The sequence below is a fragment of the Cucumis melo genome, chromosome 1, assembly GCF_025177605.1.
Source record: "Cucumis melo cultivar AY chromosome 1, USDA_Cmelo_AY_1.0, whole genome shotgun sequence".
NCBI classification, from domain to species: domain Eukaryota; kingdom Viridiplantae; phylum Streptophyta; class Magnoliopsida; order Cucurbitales; family Cucurbitaceae; genus Cucumis; species Cucumis melo.
Window position 1 is genome coordinate 22,512,591 of NC_066857.1, and position 20,100 is coordinate 22,532,690.

At 36.4% G+C, this 20,100-nt stretch overlaps 1 protein-coding gene across 1 annotated transcript; it reads left to right on the forward strand.

The window, feature by feature from the left end:
- Window positions 1–1,218: 1,218 nt before the first annotated feature.
- Window positions 1,219–2,876, forward strand: LOC103489788 (uncharacterized). The gene is made up of 3 exons (XM_008449095.1): window positions 1,219–1,398; window positions 1,500–1,622; window positions 2,478–2,876. Exons 1-3 carry the CDS (start codon window positions 1,219–1,221, stop codon window positions 2,874–2,876), a joined length of 702 nt encoding a protein of 233 aa, XP_008447317.1.
- Window positions 2,877–20,100: the final 17,224 nt, after the last annotated feature.

Below are 20,100 nucleotides of genomic sequence, written 5' to 3' on the forward strand. Positions count from 1 at the left end.
CCCAACGTTTTTCCTAATGAGCTTCCAGGAGTCGGACCTCCCAAGGAGATCGATTTTGCTATTGAGTTGGAGCTAGGCATTGCTCCGATATCTAGAGCTCCTTATAGAATGGCCTTAGGGGAACTGAAAGAGTTGAAGGTCCAGTTGCAGAAGTTACTGGATAAGGGTTTCATACGACCTAGTGTGTCACCTTGAGGAGCACCAGTACTGTTCGTGAAGAAGAAGGATGGATCAATGCGTCTTTGCATTGATTACAGAGAGCTGAATAAGGTGACAGTCAAGAATCGATACCCATTGCCCAGGATTGACGACTTGTTCGCTCAGCTGCAAGGAGCCACTGTTTTCTCCAAGATCGAATTACGTTCAGGCTATCACCAGCTGAGGATTAGAGACAGTAACATCCCTAAGACTACTTTCTGTTTCAGATATGGACATTACAAGTTTATTGTAATGTCTTTTGGCTTGACCAATGCTCCTGCGGTATTTATGGATTTGATGAATAGTGTATTTAAGGGCTTTTTAGACACTTTTGTTATAGTTTTCATTGACGACATCTTGGTTTACTCCAAGACAGAGCCTAAACATGAGGAGCATTTGGATAAGGTTTTGGAGACTCTTCGAGCCAATAAGCTATATGCTAAGTTTTCTAAGTGTGAGTTTTGGTTGAAGAAGGTGTCTTTTCTTGGCCACGTCGTATCCAGTGAGGGAGTCTCTGTTGACCTAGTGAAGATTGAAGTTGTTTCTAGTTGGCCTCGACCATCCACAGTCAGTAAAGTTCGTAGTTTTATGGGTTTAGCAGGTTATTACAAGAGGTTCATGGAAGATTTCTCTCGTATAGCCAGTCTTTTGACTCAGTTGACCAGGAAAAGGACTCTTTTTGTTTGGAGCCCAGTGTGTGAGAGGAGTTTCCAGGAGCTTAAGCAGAAGCTTATGACGGCGCCAGTCCTTACAGTGCCAGATGGATCTGGACGTTTCATGATATATAGTGATGCCTCTAAGAAAGGACTGGGTTTTGTCTTGATGTAGCAAGGTAAGGTAGTTGCTTGTGCCTCTTGTCAGCTGAAGAGTCATGAGCAGAACTACCCTACCGATGATCTAGAGTTGGCAGCAGTGATTTTTGCACTGAAGATATGGAGACACTACTTGTATGGTGAGAAGATACAGATTTTCACTGACTATAAGAGCCTGAAGTACTTATTCACCCAGAAGGAGTTAAACATGAGACAGAGAAGATGGCTGGAGTTGGTAAAGGATTATGATTGCGAAATTCTGTATCACCCAGGTAAGGTGAACGTGGTAGCTGATGCACTTAGTAGGAAGATGTCACATTCGGCAGTACTTATCACTAAACAAGCTCCTTTGCATAGAGACGTTGAGAGAGCTGAGATTGCAGTTTCAGTAAGAGAAGTTACTTCACAGTTGCTCAGTTGTTAGTGGAGCCGACCTTAGGGCAGAGGATTATTGTCGCTCATCTAAATGACCCATATTTGGTGGAGAAGTGTTGCCTGGCAGAAGCAGAGCAAGCTAATGAGTTCTCCATATCCTCTGATGGTGGACTTATGCTTGAGAGGCGTTTGTGCGTCCCAGCAGATAGTGCAGTTAAGACTGAGCTTTTGACTGAGGCTTATAGTTCTCCATTTTCTATGCATCCTAGAAGTACGAAGATGTACCAAGACTTAAAGCGTGTCTATTGGTAGAGAAATATGAAGAGAGAAGTGGCAGACTTTGTTAGTACATGCTTGGTATGCCAAGCGGTGAAGGCACCAAGATAAAAGCTAGCAGGTTTGTTGCAACCCTTGAGTGTGCCATGGTGGAAATGAGAGAGCGTATCGATGGACTTCATCACAGGACTACCTAGGACTCTAAAGGGCTATACCGTGATTTGGGTTGTTGTGGACAGGCTCACGAAGTCAACTCACTTTATTCTAGGGAAATCCACTTACACTGTCAGTAAGTGAAGGCAGTTATATATGACCGAGATAGTAAGACTGCATGGAGTGCCTGTATCTATCGTTTCTGACAAAGATGCTCGTTTCACATCAAAGTTCTAGAAAGGACTTCAGCTTGCATTGGGCACGAGGTTAGATTTTAGAACAGCCTTTCATCCTCAGATTGATAATCAAACAGAGAGGTTGAACCAGATTTTGGAAGATATGCTGCGAGCTTGTGTGCTAGAGTTTTTAGGGAGTTGGGACTCTCATTTGCACTTGATGGAGTTCACCTATAATAACAGTTATCAAGCTACCATTGGCATGGTACCGTTTGAGGCTCTGTATGGTAAGTGTTATAGATCTCCTGTATGTTGGAGTGAGGTTGGCGAGCAGAGAATGTTAGGCCCTGAGTTAGTTCAGACTACCAACGCAACCATACAAAAGATTAGAGCTTGTATGTTGACAGCGCAGAGCAGACTGAAGAGTTATACCAATGAACGGTGTAAGGATCTCGAGTTTGATGTAGAAGACATGGTTTTTCTGAAGGTAGCACCTATGAGGGATGTTCTGAAGTTTGAGAATAAAGGGAAGCTAAGTCCACCTTTTGTAGGACCATTCGAGGTATATGAGCGGATTGGCCCCGTAGATTACCGTTTGGTGTTGCCTCTTGTGTTTTCTGCAGTTCATGATGTATTCCATGTCTCTATGTTAAGGAAGTATGTAGCAGATCTGACGCATGTAGTTAACTTTGTGCCATTGCAAATTAATGAGAACTTGAGCTACGAGGAACAACTTATGGAGATTTTGGCAAGGGAGGTCAAGATGCTCAGTAATAGAGGGATTGCACTGGTCAAAGTTCTTTGGCAAAACCACGAAGCTGAAGAGGCCACACGGGAGAGGAAGGATGACATGAGAGCCCAGTACCATGAGCTGTTCGAGCATTAGAACTTTCAAGGACAAACGTTTCTCAAAGGAAGGAAGATTGTAACGCCCCAAATTTAAGGTAAATTTATTTTTAATTACCTTAAGTTAAATTTTTTTTATTTAAGGTGTTATTTAATTGTTGAATTTTATTGAAACTTATTAGATATTTTAGGAAAATATCTAATTGTTTGTATTTGAGAAAATTTAATTAATTATATTTGATTGTATAATTAATTGATTTTGTAAGTTAAAATAATTATATTATGTGGATAATATAATTAGGTTAAGATAATTATTTTTGAAAGGAAGGTGATTGGTTTGGAGAGAGAGGGAAATTTGAGTTTAAAGAGGAGATTTGGCAGGATTTAAATGAAGAGAGAGTGTGAAGATTTTTCGGATAGAGAAAAAGAGAAAAATAAAAAATAAAAGGAATTATTTTTATTAATTAAGCTTTGGGATGTGTGAAAACACTATTCATCTTCTTCCTTAACACAAAGAAACCCTAACCCTAACCCTTGCGTCGTTGCCGCTCGCCTCCACTTGCACCATTTCGTTCCGTTCGCCAGTGTCTCCGTCGTCGACCGAAACCCGAAGTCGAGCCGTCTCCATCCTCGCCTTAGCGTTCACGTTTTGCCGTCGTCATCCACAAGCCGCCCGCCTCCTCCGTCAAGGTTCGGTAAGGATAGCCAACGATCGAGAGCTTCAGTCGTCGACCTCTATCTCACCATCGTGAGTATTGCTGCGGTGTTCGAAAAGTTGCTGTCTATGTCGATCGTAGCAAGCCGTACAATCGTCGGTGGTCTATTGCATCCCCACGGAAGTTGAGCACGTCGTAGCCGAACCTAACCCGCGTCGCATGCGACTTCTGTAGTCGAAGCTTGCAGCGCCTAAGCTGAGCCGCGGGCACAGTGAGAAGTGAGCTGCGTGCGCCTGTGCAAGCCGTTCGAGCAGCGGCTCCCCTGAAGTGTCCCAGCCGGTTCTTCCCAAGTCGACCCCCTACCCAAGCCGATCTTTTTGCCTTAGCCGAGTCGGTCCTTGTCTTCTTAGCCATTTAAGTCACCTAGCCTGTTTTAGTCCTTTTCACCTTTTTTTTTTGGTAAGTTTGGGTTGGGTTTTGGTTAGTGCCCAACAAATATTGATTTTTTGACTCTAACTAATGAAATTTTGAATGTTGGATTAAATTGGTTAGATTTAACTGGAAACTGAGCTGAGAATTTGTTCAACTAAGTTTCAATTGATTTCGGCTTTGATTTTTTTGTAAGTTAAATGAACTGGATTTTTGGGTCCTTAATCAACTGCGAGTTAAATTATTTAAACTTAGTATTTTACCCTTACTGTTTAGAATTATTTCTTGGAAGCTTGACCTTGCTATTAGGATTACCTACGGTTTTAACTAATCTCCAGGTAGGAGATTCTACTACTAGACTTTCGACTGAAATTAAGAGGTTGCATGCGTGTATGGTTTTGCATGGATAATAGCTAAATTGCATAACACGATGTTATTTATGATGACTGACATTCTATTGATAATTGATGTTGATGACTGATGTCATGTTATGACTGGTAGTATGTTGATGAAGACGACTGCGTTATGCTTATGATTATGATATTTGTTTAAGTATGATATGATTGTTATGTTCTGCCAAAAATGTTATGACACGTTACATGCTATGGGTATGGTGCACTGTTAGCCTTCATCTATTAGAGTCGTACCGACATGGGTGTCCCTCGGGATCACCACCTTTTATGACTGTGTAGTTCAACGAGATCACCAATCCATTATGACATTGACATTGACATAGACATGATTATGAGTGTTCGACAGGTCACTCACAGCTCGATCGTCTTAGTGTTTCCTTCGAGTACACTAAAGACCAGTTTGTCCTAGGTGTTCCATTGGGTTCACCGAGGGCCAGATATGTTCCTACAAGATCACAGTTTGCACGTGTTTGGGAATGTGTCAGTTCAGGATACCATTTTACAGGACTCTAATAGAAAGTTAACAGGCACCTAGTGGGACTAGTAGTGGGTCCCTTACTGAGTATATTTTTGTACTCACTCTTTTTGTTTAATTTTTCAGGCAGAGGTAGAGATAAGAGCAAAGGGAAGCTGGCGACTGACAAGAAGTGACAGTGGCGAGTCAGAGGGATTATTTTGCTTCCTCTTTATGTCATTCGATCTAATGCACTTTCTATTTTACTTCATTTTATTTTATTTCTTTTCTTTAAAAACTAGATAGGGCCCGAGTTAAGATATTAATTAATTTTATTTTTACATACATTTGCTTATGATTTTAGTAAGTATTGGAGATTTTGTTTTATTTTCTATTTTTCCCTTTTTTCAAAAATTAAGAAATTTTAGTTATCTTTTAAATTAGTAATGAGTTCGGCTTAGTATAAGAAGTTGGGTTATTACAATAATAATCTAAAAGTTTAGAGTTCAAATGGATATATCGTAACTACAAATTGATATTTGACCTTAATATAACAATTCTTTTATTTAATTAATATTTTTGATATAAAACAACTAGCTAGTTTCTATTGTGAAGTAGACCAGTAAATTAATTTCTTGTTTGTCGACAGGACTTTCCCATTTAAGTTTCCAAGACAATAATCGTAATATGATTTAGTTTGTAATTTTTTTCATATTGAAATTGATAAATGTGATCCAAAAAACATTGGATTTGTGCATACATACAATTATGTTATTATCATCTGTCTTGATTATTGTTGTCTATTTATTTTAAAACAGAACAAATCTATTAATAACATGAAACTAATATTATTTTGGTTGATATATTGTGCAAAACATCCATAATATCATATTTTGGATTTCTTTCCTTAAAGAAAATGGTATAGTTTAAAATGAAAAACACATATATAGGCCAGCTTAAAAAAAATTAAAAAATAGGTGGCCAAATCATGTCCTTCGGCCGCATGTTACGGAAATGTATATTAGGTTTAGGTGTCCACTAAATAAAATGTGTGTACATTAATGTATGACTTCTTTCGCATGTAGTTTAACTCTTCTGTATTCGAACCACGATGTCTGTTAATTTGTATAATATTATTGAATAATTGGCTCCAATTAAGAATAACAAAATAATAGACTAACAAACTCAATAAAGAAAGGAACATAACAGGAATACAAATATGAAAAATATTAGATAGGAATAAACCCAATAAAGCCTTAACCAATTTTAACACCATCCCTTAAACTAAGGTGGTAGAAGCAACTTAAGTTTGTGAATGATTGCACTTAATAACAAAAACGGAAACAAACTCTTGAATCAAATCAGTACAAACACTACAAGGATAAAAAAGATCTTCCGATACCTCAAATTGTCAAGAATTCTTAAACAAACATCAAGAGATCAACTCCCAATGATGTAGTTGTCGTTGGAAATTTAGTCAGGAGAAAGTCGTTGGGAAAGGATTTCTCGATGCCTAAATGGACAGCGTCGGGTGATGGTCACAACTCCTAACAACATATATATGGTGTAGGGAGATTGTAACTTCCGACGACATATTACTTGGAGAGAGTTGTCCATATCCTCCAATCACTACAAGAAAAACTCCCTATTATGACAATTAGTTTCATTCCAAATTGAAAGAATGGAACAAATAATTGTCATCAAATGTCAAAAAGCGGATTTTTGGTGGGAAAAGACGGTAATTTCGAAATGCCCAAATACATGACAGTTATTTGCTGTCATAATATGTAATGGCATTAAAATAATTAATTAAATATTTTTTTATTAAAATAAAAAAAATTAAAGAAAAGGAAAAATTCCTCACTTTCCTTCTTCAAAATCCCTCCCGTCACGAACGACCAACGACACACGACGAAAACCCCAACCTTAACCTCATTCTTCTCATCTCCACATCCTTTCTTCTTGGTGATGGAGACCCATGGTGAGGAGACCCATAGCAACAGAGACCTACGGCGAGGAGACCCATATCGTTGTCGGTGAGTTCTTAATCTTTCTTTTTTCGTTTCTTCTCCTTCCGTTTATCTCTTCCCGTGGGTATTTAACTTTCTGCTTTATTTCTTGTGTTTCCATTCCCATCTTTTCAATTTGGTTCCACTTTGAAGATTTTCCTTTCTCATCCACACATTCTTTGTGGGGTTTGTTTATTTTAGAGATTCATGATGTTTTTGTTTTGATGTTGTTCTTTTTTATTTCATATGACTTCGTTTTGCATGATTTGGTTCTTCATTAATGAGGTTTCTTTGGAGTATGTGCGATTTCACTTTAAGAATTACTTATGTCATGTTTATATTTCATTATGTTCATAGAAAGTTATGTTGGGGGATCTCAATGTGCTGGAACTTATATAAAATGTCCATGCTATTCCATTACCATTTTACTATGCTATTTGTCAAGTTTAACTCAGTGCTTGTAGCTTCGAAGTTTAACTCATTGAATTTCAATAGTCTAAAAGAATAGCTAATAAAATGATATTCACGGAAGAAAAAGATACGCAGCTTACAATGTGTTTGATTCTTTAAAGGTAACATAACTCAAAAATATATTTTAACTATTTTGTGATTCTTTAAAAGGTATTTATGGTTTTGTGAAATATATTGTTGGCTGTGTGATGAAGCATTTTGGTAGCTTACATTGTGTTTGATGAAATGCCTCAATGAAGCATTTGGTTGATTTTTAATTGATTTTTGTTCATTAGAATTAGGAAATCAAGGCCAAGGAAGATTTCATGACTATGGGAGGAAGTTTCGAGAAAAAGAGAATGAAAAGTTAACGGTGAGATTTTAAACTTTGATGATGTGCAGAACCTTTAAGCATTTTCTAGAGTTTAGTTGTTAGATTTTAAACAAACACTATTAAAAATTGCTGCCAAGATTCTCAAGCAGTAACGAAATTGTGCAGTGACATTAATGGCAGACAAAGAAACATACAAAGAAACGTGTAACGTCTTCCATTCTTCTCACTTTTGTTTTTTAAATTATAAAGAACAAACTTCATTCATGCTTGTCTCATTGTTCATTTTTTCGGTTTGTTATTGAAAGTCTATGCTTATAAAACTATCATTTTTAAGATTGTATGTAATGAACCTGAATGAAATTAAGTTTTTGGCAGTTGATTTACCTTGCATCAAGTTCTTTCGTTTAATGCGATGGTGACTTTTATAGAACAGAATCACGTAAAATGTTTTCATGGGCAAGGATTATGTGCAATTAATTTCATTTCTTCCAATGAAACATGGTGAACAAGCCCATGACTACTCTTGTTTTGCGTTTAGTTATTTTTTACAATGGTTGGATTTTTTATATGGTGACAAGTATATGTATGGAATTTATGATTTTGCAATAGAAGGGATGCACTTAAGGCCGTCGAGTTAATGAAAGAAGTAAATTTCCTTTCCCTTGGTTATCTTCTTGGTTATACAAAACATTTTTTTTAGTTAAGGTTAGTATATTTCCTTTCCCTTTTCACTAAAATGAATACAAAGCGATCAAAACTTAAATTGAAATGATGATTATGTGAGTCTTTTGAGAGTTTTCAACGATCTTAGATGGAGAGTAGATCATATGTATTATGCATGATCAGCCATACTAAATGTAACATATATTCTTTATAATCACAGGGACTGTGGGGAGGCATGATTTGTGGACTTTCTCTCCAAACCATTATGCTTCTAATCACACTCTATAAAACAAACTGGACCCATGAGGTAAATCCTTAAAGTCATCAACCAAGTTCTTTCCTTCACTTATATAGAAATTATGTTGTTTATTTCCTAGTTATTTCTTTATAGTTCTTGTCGCCCATTTTCCTACATATTTGTCTTACAAATTTCAAATCTTTGGTTTTCTTTCCCCCATTTCTTTTTACTGAACTTTCAAAATGTTATCAACTTTTAATCATTCAACATTCGCTCCATTTTGAATTTTATCGAAAGGGAATAAACGGGAATCTATATGTAATGAAGTATTATATTACACATTTAAGAGCTGAGAAATAATGTTCCGCAAAATTTATTGACAGTTTGAAGAATTAAAATTGAAATTTTTGTTTGATATTATATTAAATGTCTTTCCCTAAGTTTAAATTTCATCTCATCAAATTTCTAAACCAAATTAGTGCTAATACCTGTAACTAATTACCTATTTTTCAGTTTTCTTACAAATTTGTACCTATATATTTAGTAAGACATTATTATTTGTTTTTTATTGTCGGTTTTTTTTACTATGTTTAATACTATAATTTAGATATTTGGTATCTTTTGTAATGTTTTGAAAAAAAATTTCTAACCGATAGTTGAGAATTAAACTTCCAATATTAGAGAGCTACATTTAGACGAACTTTTAGATATATATTCTCCATTGCTCAAGTTCAAATTTTATGTGTTGTTTTTTTTTCATTGCTGTAACTTTATTATGGATGTTCAACATAGGTCAAACATTTGAGTGATTATTAGAGTCTCAACCTATGAAGTGAGAAAATTTCTCTCTTTCGAATGTCTTAAGGGTTGTTTGGTGCGCAGGTTCGGAATCAAATGCTTGGGAATTAAATGCCTGTGGGCTTATCTGATGGGGTTTTGATGCCTGGGAATTAGAAATGACTGTGTTTGGAGTGCAAGATTTGGAAATCTGGGTTTGTGCTTGATTTGAAAATTAAATCTGGGTTTCAGATGCACGTGTTTGGATGTTGGTTCAACATTCATGTGTTTAACTTGCTTAGTTTTTTTTTTTTTTTCGAATTGTACATCCTAAATTTTATCATGTATCAATTATTAAATTGAAATGTTTTTTTTCAAATTATATACCTCTCATTCAGTTTCTTTAATCTACTAATTTTTCATGACAATAATATAAAAACGTGAAATTTTAACATTCAATAACAATAATGTTGATCTAAGTTGCATTAACATGGTTGCTCTAATTAGGAATATAATTCATCCACTAAATATAACAAGTCATTTAATTTTATGGGGTTTACAAAAGTTATAGTTAACAAGGGGTCTAGCTTGTTTCAAAAGTATAACCAAAGGCTCAAACAAAAGTGAAAGTCAAGTAAAGTTATTTTAGTTATGGTTATGGTTGCCTTCCTAAGATACGCATGTATTTTCTGTACTTCTCTTATGCTGGGTAGTCAAGGAATGCGTGCAACATCGTGGGATCAGGTAATAGAGACTCAACTACAATTAAATAATAATCCACGTTCATTCTAGGAATAGTCTGTAACTCAGCATATAATCGTTTGTGTAGGGATAATATACTTACGCAAAATGTGTCCATGAGGTCCCCTGAATATGACCGTCTTTTCTTACTTGGCCTAGATGATCCCGCATCATGTGTCATACTTGTTGGAGTAGATGGCATGTCCTCCCCCGAAGGTGGCTCGAGTCCATGTGGATTTGGAATATCAAAGTCTTTAAGATTAATGTCCATGTCATCTTCCTCAGTATCTTACAGTCTGTGAGCCCATTTTAACGAGTGTCTTACATCTACCACCAGTAGCCCTATCTCTACCAAACACAATTTTCAAGTCATAGAAGTAAAGAAATGGTTTATTTAGTAGGCCTTGAGCATTAGGGTGTCCTACATGGAGTTAAGATATGTAAGTATATTATATTTTATTTTTATAGAAAGTATGAATTATATTCATCTTAATACCTTAACCCAATCATCGAACACGGATTTCTCTGCCTCAATGCACTTTCGTTCCTCATTCCAGCCAAACCCATTACACGCTGGCCCCATCATCTTTGCTATGACAATGTACTGCTTCTTTAAAAATTTTACTCTCGACTCTAGATTTGGAGTCACTTGTATATTGCTTTCAGGAATTTTTTTCTTTCATTAGTTTTTGTACTTGTACCAAATATCCTGATTTGAATGTTCCATTATCAACCCTCCAGCCACCTTCCTCCACTAGTTGTAGTAAGCACTCAACTAACGTCTCATCCTCAATGGTTGTCCACTGATGCTTAGTGGCTTTTAAATTTGTCGACGCCATCTAAATTAGCACATGAATATTATAAAAATCAATGGATACAAAATCTATAGATTAACATATCGATAACTTAGTTCTCATCATTTAGAGGAAACCCCTATGTATTTCTGACTCCAATTACACACAAAAAATAGTTCAAGTACAGATCATGTGATAAAACAACAAAATTATGTAGGAAACTAAACTACATATATTAATCATACATTATTCCAATCCTCAAACATTTGGTTTGCAAAATTATCCCTCCATTCAGTCCAGACATTAGTCGTTTCCAAAAAATTTATATTCTCAATGTTCATCTCGCTTGAATCACCTTCACAAAGATGTGGCTTCTCAAATGTTGCCTCTGAACTTATTTCTCTATGTATCAAGTTATGTAAGAGGCAACATGCTATTATTACTTTACATTGTATGTCAACGGGGTAATAGGATCTCCCTCGTAGAATGGCCCACTGACCTTTCAATGATCCAAATGCTCTTTTAATAACGTTTTTAGCAGAGGAATGCCTTATGTTAAATAGCTTTTTTGGGCATTTTGGTGGGTTTCCTCCATGCCATTCAGTTAGATGGTAACGTTGACCTTGGTATGGAGTGAGGAATCCTTCAGCATTTGGATAACCAGCATCACACAAATAGTAGTAATCTGCCCATGTTGTGCCCATAATGAATTATTAGGGTACACCATATTAAATGAGCATATGGTCTAACACCACTATGAGGAGAAGAGAATGCATCATCTTACCCGTTGGGACTTTTAGACCAGTAGGTCGTGACATTGCATCTCTAAGTACTCTCAAATCATATGCAGACCCTTCCCATCCATGCATGACAAATATGAACTCACCATTTTGCGAACACACACCAAGTACATTTATGGTAATGTCACCTTTTCTAGACCTATACCTTCGGCGATCACTCATACTTACATTCACTTTGATGTGTGTACCATCTAATGCACCTTAGATAATTCTGCCAAGGGGCAAAAGTGTAAGCCTTCATCCTGTGTTCTTTTTTAAAAAATTATTTATTTAATATCTCTTAAAATGGTGAAAAACAAGTTGGAATATTTTTATACTCTTTAAGATTGATTCATGTGATAAGGAAATTTTAGAACTATTTTAATGGAGTTTTAAAGCTTAATTTGTTTTGTATAGGTGTTGAAAGGAATGAAGAATGGTGAAAAGTGGGTTTAATTTGAATTGAAGTGCATTTTGGTCATTCTATCATCATTATTAATTTAAAAATAAATAAATAAATAATTTATTCTTTTTCTTCTTCTTCTTCTTCTTTTCTCCTTCTTCACCCGCCTAGACCGACCGGCCCCCTCCCTTTTGAAATCTCTTCTGCCGCCACATCCTTCTTTGCTCCTTCACGCCGACACGACCAACCGTCGTTGCACCACCCCAGTCGTCGAACAATGACCACCCACGCCGCATACCGCCTTGAACCACGGCATTTTGAAGCTGTCAGTTTGAATCAGCACAATCTCTTCGAGTTTCCTCATTGTGTTTCATCGTTACCCAAGCTGTGCACTATTTAACCATCATTCGTTGTCATTCGGCAAGTCAAATCATTTCTAATTTTGTTATGTTCAACTCCGTATCGTTGGATCTAAGTTTTTGGGTAAATCTTCTTTGTTTTAATGGATTTCTTGATGAGTTTCCATTATCCATTAAGTTTTAACTCGATTTTCACAATACCCATTACTCTTTGATACTAAATTTAATTATTAGAGAAATTTTTGCCGCTGTACAACCATTCAAGAACTCGAAATTGGGCATTTTTGGCACGACTTGGGTAAGATTCTAAGCTTTATTGAATGGGTCTTTAGAATCCCTTAATTATTGGAGCTAATATTAAGCAAACCATGGTTTAAGGATGCTAGGATTCCATAGTTGAGTCCCGCGGTTAGAGCATTTTTCATTGAAGTTAGATTACTTTGCTAAGTTCTTGAATAGCCCATGATGTCGGATGCTTATTTTGAGATTAGAAGTTAGTTAGAGTGCTCTCCATTGAAATTATGGGTACTTTGTTAAGTCTTTGGAAAGTTTTGGAATAACTTCATTGAGTTTCTCTTAGAGTTGAAGGTTAAAGGTTGAAAATAGACTTTTCGTTAACTTTGGAGTTCGCTGGGGTGTTACTTCTATAAGCTTCAAAACATAAAATAGTTGTAGGTATTAGTTTCAAAATTAGAAAGTCGTTAATGTGTTGTTAAGGCAATTTTGACAAGGTATCGATAAGGTTTTAGATAAATTTATTGGGTTTTCTCAAAATTTTTAAATACCCATCTGGTTTTAACGTGAACATGATTTTAACCATATTGTTTTGTATGAGGAGTTGAAGATTTCGAGAACTTGGAAGCATTAACCAACATGGTTGAGGTTGTTTTAAATGAGATGGGGTATGCTTCTAAGTTATTGTCCAGTTAGATGGATGTTGGGATTGTAAATAGATCTAAACTTCTAAGGTATGAATATTGGATATAAGAGAGTATGGATTTAAATGACGACATAAGTTGGGGTGCTTGTGGCGTTAAGAATTTAAGTTGAAGTTTAAGGGTCCAAATAGCCTAAATTAAACCATTTGGGGGATAGTTCAATCTAAATCTGGTCCCTTGTTGATATAATGGATATAAATCCACATAAATGATCCATTGAGCTTGATGTATTTACATAAAAGACCCATTAAGCTTGAACTAAGTTGAACGCTCATTGTGTTAAGTAATTAGGCTTCAAGTCTAAGGATTCGTAGGTGAAAAGTCTAGTCTAATCGAAGGAAAATTGAGAATTTAAGGACTTTAAAAACATAAAATAGTTTGAGTTGGTCTTATGAAGTGATTTGAAGATTGTTGCGTCGTCTTGCTTTATGAAGCTAACTAATAGATCTTAATCTTTGCTTCAGGCCAAATTGAGGTGGGAAAAGCATATAATCCCAGGGGATCAAGTCATTGATTGTGAGTGGCTCATTTTCAAGCTTTATTTATACATATACACGTTATCTCTTGATATTGCTTGGAAACTACCATGACTTAAACCTTTTATGACCACGTTTTCGTTCATGTTTAAACAATGTGTTTATGCATCGCGGTTTAAGGAATGTTTATGACTTGGATATTATAAAAGCGAGTTTCAACTTCTTGTTTTCAGTTACACTTAAACGTGATCCGAGGCCAAGCCGAGCCGAGCCGAGCTGTGAGCCGAGGCCAAGCCAAGCCGAGCCGAGGGTGAGCCAAGCCGAGGCCAAGCCAAGCCGAGCCGAGGGTGAGCCAAGCCGAGCCAAGCTGCGAGCCGAGCCAAGCCGAGCCGAACACCTCCAAGCCAAGCCAAGCCAAGCTGCGTCGCACCCCCCCCCCCTTCATCCATTTTCGTTTTCTTCTTCCTTGCGCCGCCGCAACCCATCTTCTTTTCTTTCCTTTCAGCGCCGCCTCCCACCATCTCTCTTCCTCACACTCTCCGTCGCCTCCGTCCCCATCTCCTCCGTCGCGTTCCGTCTCCATTTCCGTCTCCAGCGTCGGCAACGTCTTCAACTTCATCGTTTTCGTCTGCCGCGGCTCCCTACCATTTCGGGTCTCCTCTCGGTTCAAAGCACTCGGACGCCGCCGTGCGTTCTTCGTCCGACCGTGTCCGCCGTCAATCCGTCGCCCTCCGCCGCGTTGAAGCAGAGCCAGTCGTCAGACTCCGCCAAGCCGCGACGCGTCTCCGTCGTCGAACGCCCGAAGGTTTGTCGTTCGTGGTTGCCCGATTTCAAGTCGACCCGACCCGAGAACCCGCTTCCAGTCTGACCCGTGTTTCAAGCTGTAAGCCGAGCCGCGAGTCGAGTTGAGCCGAGCCACGAGCCGAGCCGCGAGCCGAGTTGAGCCGAGCCGCGAGCCGAGTCGAGCCGAGTTGAGCGGAGCGGCGAGCCGAGCCGCGAGCCGAGTTGAGCTGAGCCACAAGCCGAGCCGTGAGCCGAGCTGTGAGCCGAGGCCAAGCCGAGCCGAGCCGAGGGTGAGCCAAGCCGAGCCAAGCCGCGAGCCGAGACGAACACCTCCAAGCCAAGCCGAGCTCCCTATTCACCGAGCCACCTAAGCCTTCCTTCCTCCACTTCGGGTCACGGTGAGACTTCGGTAAGGATTATTTTGATGAATTTCCTAATGTTGCTACGTCCGATTCGAATTTGAATATTGGAATAAGATTTGGTCCTACCTTTCATCCCTTGAAGGTATTAAGGAGTTGACGTTTAAGTTCTCGGGTTCCGCGGCAGGCTTATTTGGAGGTAGTTTTCCTTTCCTCGGGTAAGTCAACGGTTGTTGCTTAGGGCCAATTAAAATGACTTCTACTAGTATCATCGTTTAAAAACCCTTGTGTTTTCGTTTAGGTTGATCCGTTGAGCGTGGACTCGATCGAGGGGCATAACCAAGTTTCAGGTAAGGGTTTTCCTACTACTGGACCTCGGATCGAGGCTGGAAACGTAGTAGTCCATAGGGGATTACACGTTAGTAACTGTACCGAATAAATATATGTGTGTTTGACTTTTAAGCATTGTTACTATACTCTTGTCTGATGTAAAGGTAACGCGACCGCTAGTTGTAGCTTGTGTGCTATCGGGTATAAGGAGTTACTTGCTGGTAGACCCCGATGCTGGATGTTTGGTATAGTGTGGTTATGTTAATGGGCTACGTTGTAGATTGGAATTGTATGTCGATGGACCTTGAAGTTACGGTTAGGTACGTGGTAGTCATTGGTCTGGACATTGATCATGGAGTTTGGACGGGGAAGGACAGTGAGTCCGATTTTGATTGATTAGTTGATTGGGTCTAGGGGTTACCATAATGGTTGCGAATTGGAAACGCGTATAGCAACTGAGGGTGTAGTTGTTTAAACCTATACTATCTGACCGGCAAGGCCTATGGCGAATTTGTAATATGAGTGTTGATGGGGTATGACTGTGGTAGACGGTTTAGTATGGACTGAGGGGTAACGGTTAGCTTCATCTATGGGGTAGTGTACCTTACGGATATGTGCATCCTGCGGGAGCACTAGACTGATATGTGCATCCTTCGGGAGCACTAGACTGATATGTGCATCCTCCGGGAGCACTAGACTGATATGTGTGTTCTACGGAACCACTAGACTGTTATGTAGGGTACCCCTGAATAGGAAGTTAACTGTTGTTCCCTAACGGACCCAGTAGTGGGTCCCTTACTGGGTATGTTTATACTCACCCTTTTCTCTTCTTAAACTTTTTAGGTAAGGGCACAGCGAGGGGCAGACCGATGAGAGGCAGGAAGGATGCGTGAAGGCCATATGGACGCGTCTGGTTTTCTTATTGCTTCCGCTGATGTATTTTGTTAGAATATTTGGTTTGTGATTTTGAGCTGATGACCTGAGTTTTTATTTGAAACTTTTGTGACTGCGATTTAAAATAAGGCCCGAAACTGTTTTTTTTTGTAATATTTCTAACGTTTTAAGAAATCGTAACCGGTCCGTTATAAATTTTGTGTTGTGTGGTCGAGTCTTAGTACTGAGTAGTGACCTCAGCTTAGTCCGGAAAGTTGGGTCGTTACAGGTCGTGACTGGAGATTCGAGAACCTGAGACTAGGTGAGGACATGGATGGATGATTGAGATATGGCTTCAGGTCTAGCTTATGGTGGTGGCTCTATGTGCACATAGGAGCGGTATGTAGTTACTATGGTAGGTGCTGAGTATGTGTGAGCTTCGTTCGGCTGCGTGTTTCCTTATGGATATGAGGCACATGTGAGCTATTCTCGAGTCGTATACTTATTATCCTATCATGGTTGGTTTGGATTGGTTGACGGTTGCTACCATGGTAGGTACTAAGAATGCGTGAGCTAGTTTTGGCCGCATGATTCTTTATCATGTGCGAGCTATCTTTGGTCGTATCTTTAAATGCCTTGTCATGGTTGTACTAATTACAGGTTTGTTGGTGGACTAATTGCTATGAGTTAATGACGTTTTTCACTAATATTATATTTCTAATGCATATTTATAATATTTCACTTTAAGTATGTTTTATGAGTTTTACATTTAAGAAACTTGCCACTCACTGAGTATTCAACTTATGTTTTTAATGTTTTCTCTGCCCCCCCCCCCCCTCAAGTAGCAATCAAGGGCCAAGAGTTTGATTGAATTCTCATCATTGGTTATAGATCTCCACTATTCTTTTGCATGTATATAGTTATCTTTTGTAATACATCAGGGAGTGGTTAGATTGTAGCGAGAGTAAGGTTAAGAACACGTGATTGGGGAGATCCCTCTTTTGATTGATTTATTTTGTATGACATATCTAATTAGAATATGGTTGTCTGTTTGAAACTCTGGAACTATGGAACTATATGGATAAGTGTGTGGTGAGACACACTTGATGTGTTGTGAATTCTGTGGTTGTTCATACTTTTATAAAAGTGCAAAATTTCTCCTCTTTACAGGTTTGGCTAACCCATATTTTAAGGGAGATGCCACCAAAATTTTTATAAAATTTTCGAAAAGCATCTATTTAAACTTACGTTTGAAAAGGATTCTTTTACAAGTAGATTCACACCACGATTCTAGGTTAGAGGGAAGTTTAGAATAGGGTGTGACAACAAGACATTTTATTTGTCAGTTCATAGAAGCACATATCCACTGTAAAGTAGTGGCTGGCTGATTATATACCTGAAACCATCGCCACTTCTCGTGCGAACATGAATGGGTCACTGGATCAGGTTGCTTAAGAAGGATTTCATGGAGTCTAAGAACTGTGTTAAGAACAACATTGAAGTGTCTTGACATTGTTTCACCTGACCTTGCAAAATGTCGTCGGGCTACCCTATTCTTAATATCGTGTGCTACAATATGCAAGAAAATCGCAACCATCTCTTCAACATCCACATATTGAGTGGCTTCCAATCCCCCTCTTATTCTTAACATAGTACACAAGATAGTAAAACATCTTCGATCCATCTGTGTACTCTCTCGACAAGCTATATCACTTTCATTAATTAGATGAAAAAAGTTAAGTTGCCTAATTTGGTGTCTTAGGTGTGGTGATTGGTTTTCTATTCTTCTGTCTCCAAGTCTCATTATTATATTGAACATTAGCATCCATTGTTGTTGTGTTGTACAAATGACAGTAAGTATTGCAATCAACTCGTTTGGTTCTATGTTCATGCTATTTTAGTACTTTAATTAACGATAAGTTCCTGACAAAACAAACACAATTGAGTTCCTAGTACACGAGGTTCTTTTGTTTTTTTTTTTAATTATGTAACTCTTTCATCTATATAATTTAGTTATGAAGTTTGAAAATTTTCTTGATTTAATTTTGATTTTAGAAAAGACAATAGTGTTTTTTAAGGAAAAAAACTTGATTTTAATTTAACATTGCTTCTTAAAAAAATACAAGATTATCTTCTTTTACAATTTTTTTTTCTTCAAAACAAAAAGTTTTAAAAATGTTTTTTGTTTGTTTTTTTTTTTAATTATGTAACTCTTTGCTCTATGTAGTTTAGTTATGAAGTTTGAAATTTTCTTGATTTAGTTTTAATTTTAGAAAAGACAATGAAGTCTTAATTTATTTTAATTTAGCATTTCTTTTAAAAAAATACAACATTATATTTACAATTTTTTTCTTAAAAACAAAAGTTTAAAAAAATTGTTTTTGTTTTTTTAATTATGTAACTCATTATCTATATAATTTAGCTATGAAGTTTTCTTGATTTAGTTTTGATTTGAAAAAAAGACAATGATGTCTTTTAAAAAAAATTGTGACACATACTTAATTTTAATTTAGAATTGCATTTAAAAAAATACTAGATTATCTTCTTTTACGATTATTTTCTTAAAAACAAAAGTTTTAAGAAATTGTTTTTTGTTTTTTTAATTTATGTAACTCAATTTAGTTATGAAGTGAAACAAGTTTTTTTTTATATAGTTTTGATTTTAGAAAAGACAATGATATCTTTTTTAAAAAAACCAAAACTTTGTCAAACTTACTTGATTTTAATTTAGCATTGATTTTAAAAAAGTAGATTATTTTTTTTTTACAATTTACAAACAAGAGTTTTAACATATTGCTTTGTTACAAATTTACCAACGTTTTAGAAGTTAGTAATAAGTTGTTAATTTATCTTTTATTTTAAAATCCAAATTAAATAACAAAAATAATAGTAAAAAAATTTGCTTTCTTCTTTAATCTTTTTTATCATTTTTTTACGACATATCCGTTTTCTGGTATTAAATATTTAGTTTTATATAAAATTTAAATTTATAGTTTAATTTTTCTTTTTTAAAATAGGTTAAAGCCAATCATTTTTAAAATCCAATTTTGTACAAATTTCATATACTTAGTAAACATTATTATTCTTTATATAACAAGCCAATATTGCATCAACCATAAGTATTTTTACGCAAATTTTTTTAAGAAAAAAGTTAGTAACACTCATCCCATTTGTTTCTATAAAAAATCGAAATTATTGTTATTCACAAATAGAGGTTTCAAGTGAGTTTTTTATTTATAAAAAACATGTGTAGCCCTTCTGTTTTATTACAACAAGTGAACAATATAAATTAACTTAAAAGGAAAAAAATAATATTACAAATTAAATTTCACACAAAGTATTCTCAAAAGTTAAAACAAATAATTTGACAAATATAACACAATCATAATAAACAAAACATGAATGTACTAACAAAGAAATTAAGAACACAAAAGTCCATATACAAATGTAGGAAAGGAAAGAGCACATTACGTAATGGTGTGTCTATGCAAGGCAAGGCTAAGACAAACCTACAAAAAAAAAAAAGCAAAATAAAATAGTCAATCAGATGAGATAAGTGGAACTAATATAATTGAGCTTACTTCTTGATAGTTGGAAAACAAAGAAAAGTCCACATTAACAAAGTAAAATATACATACCCAAACAAAGTATCAAAGAACAATGGAAAAAGAAGGAAAATAATAGTATAAGAAAAAATATATAATAATATATATAAAACAAAGTCTATATAAAATATATATAAAATAGTTACCACTCAAAGATATGGGAGAATGTTATGACCTCAACCTCAAATAAAGTAAATTTTAGAAACAAACCAAAGAGGTCGTGTGTTTAGAAATGAAGGAGAAGTGCTCTATTAATTTAAAACAAATGGATGTGTGAACCAATAAATTTTTTCTTTCAAATCATTCAACCACCATAGATAAATGAAAAAATAATAATTACTATGTATTAAATACAAATAAAATACAATTAAGATTTCTAAAATTTAAGTGTCTCAACTACC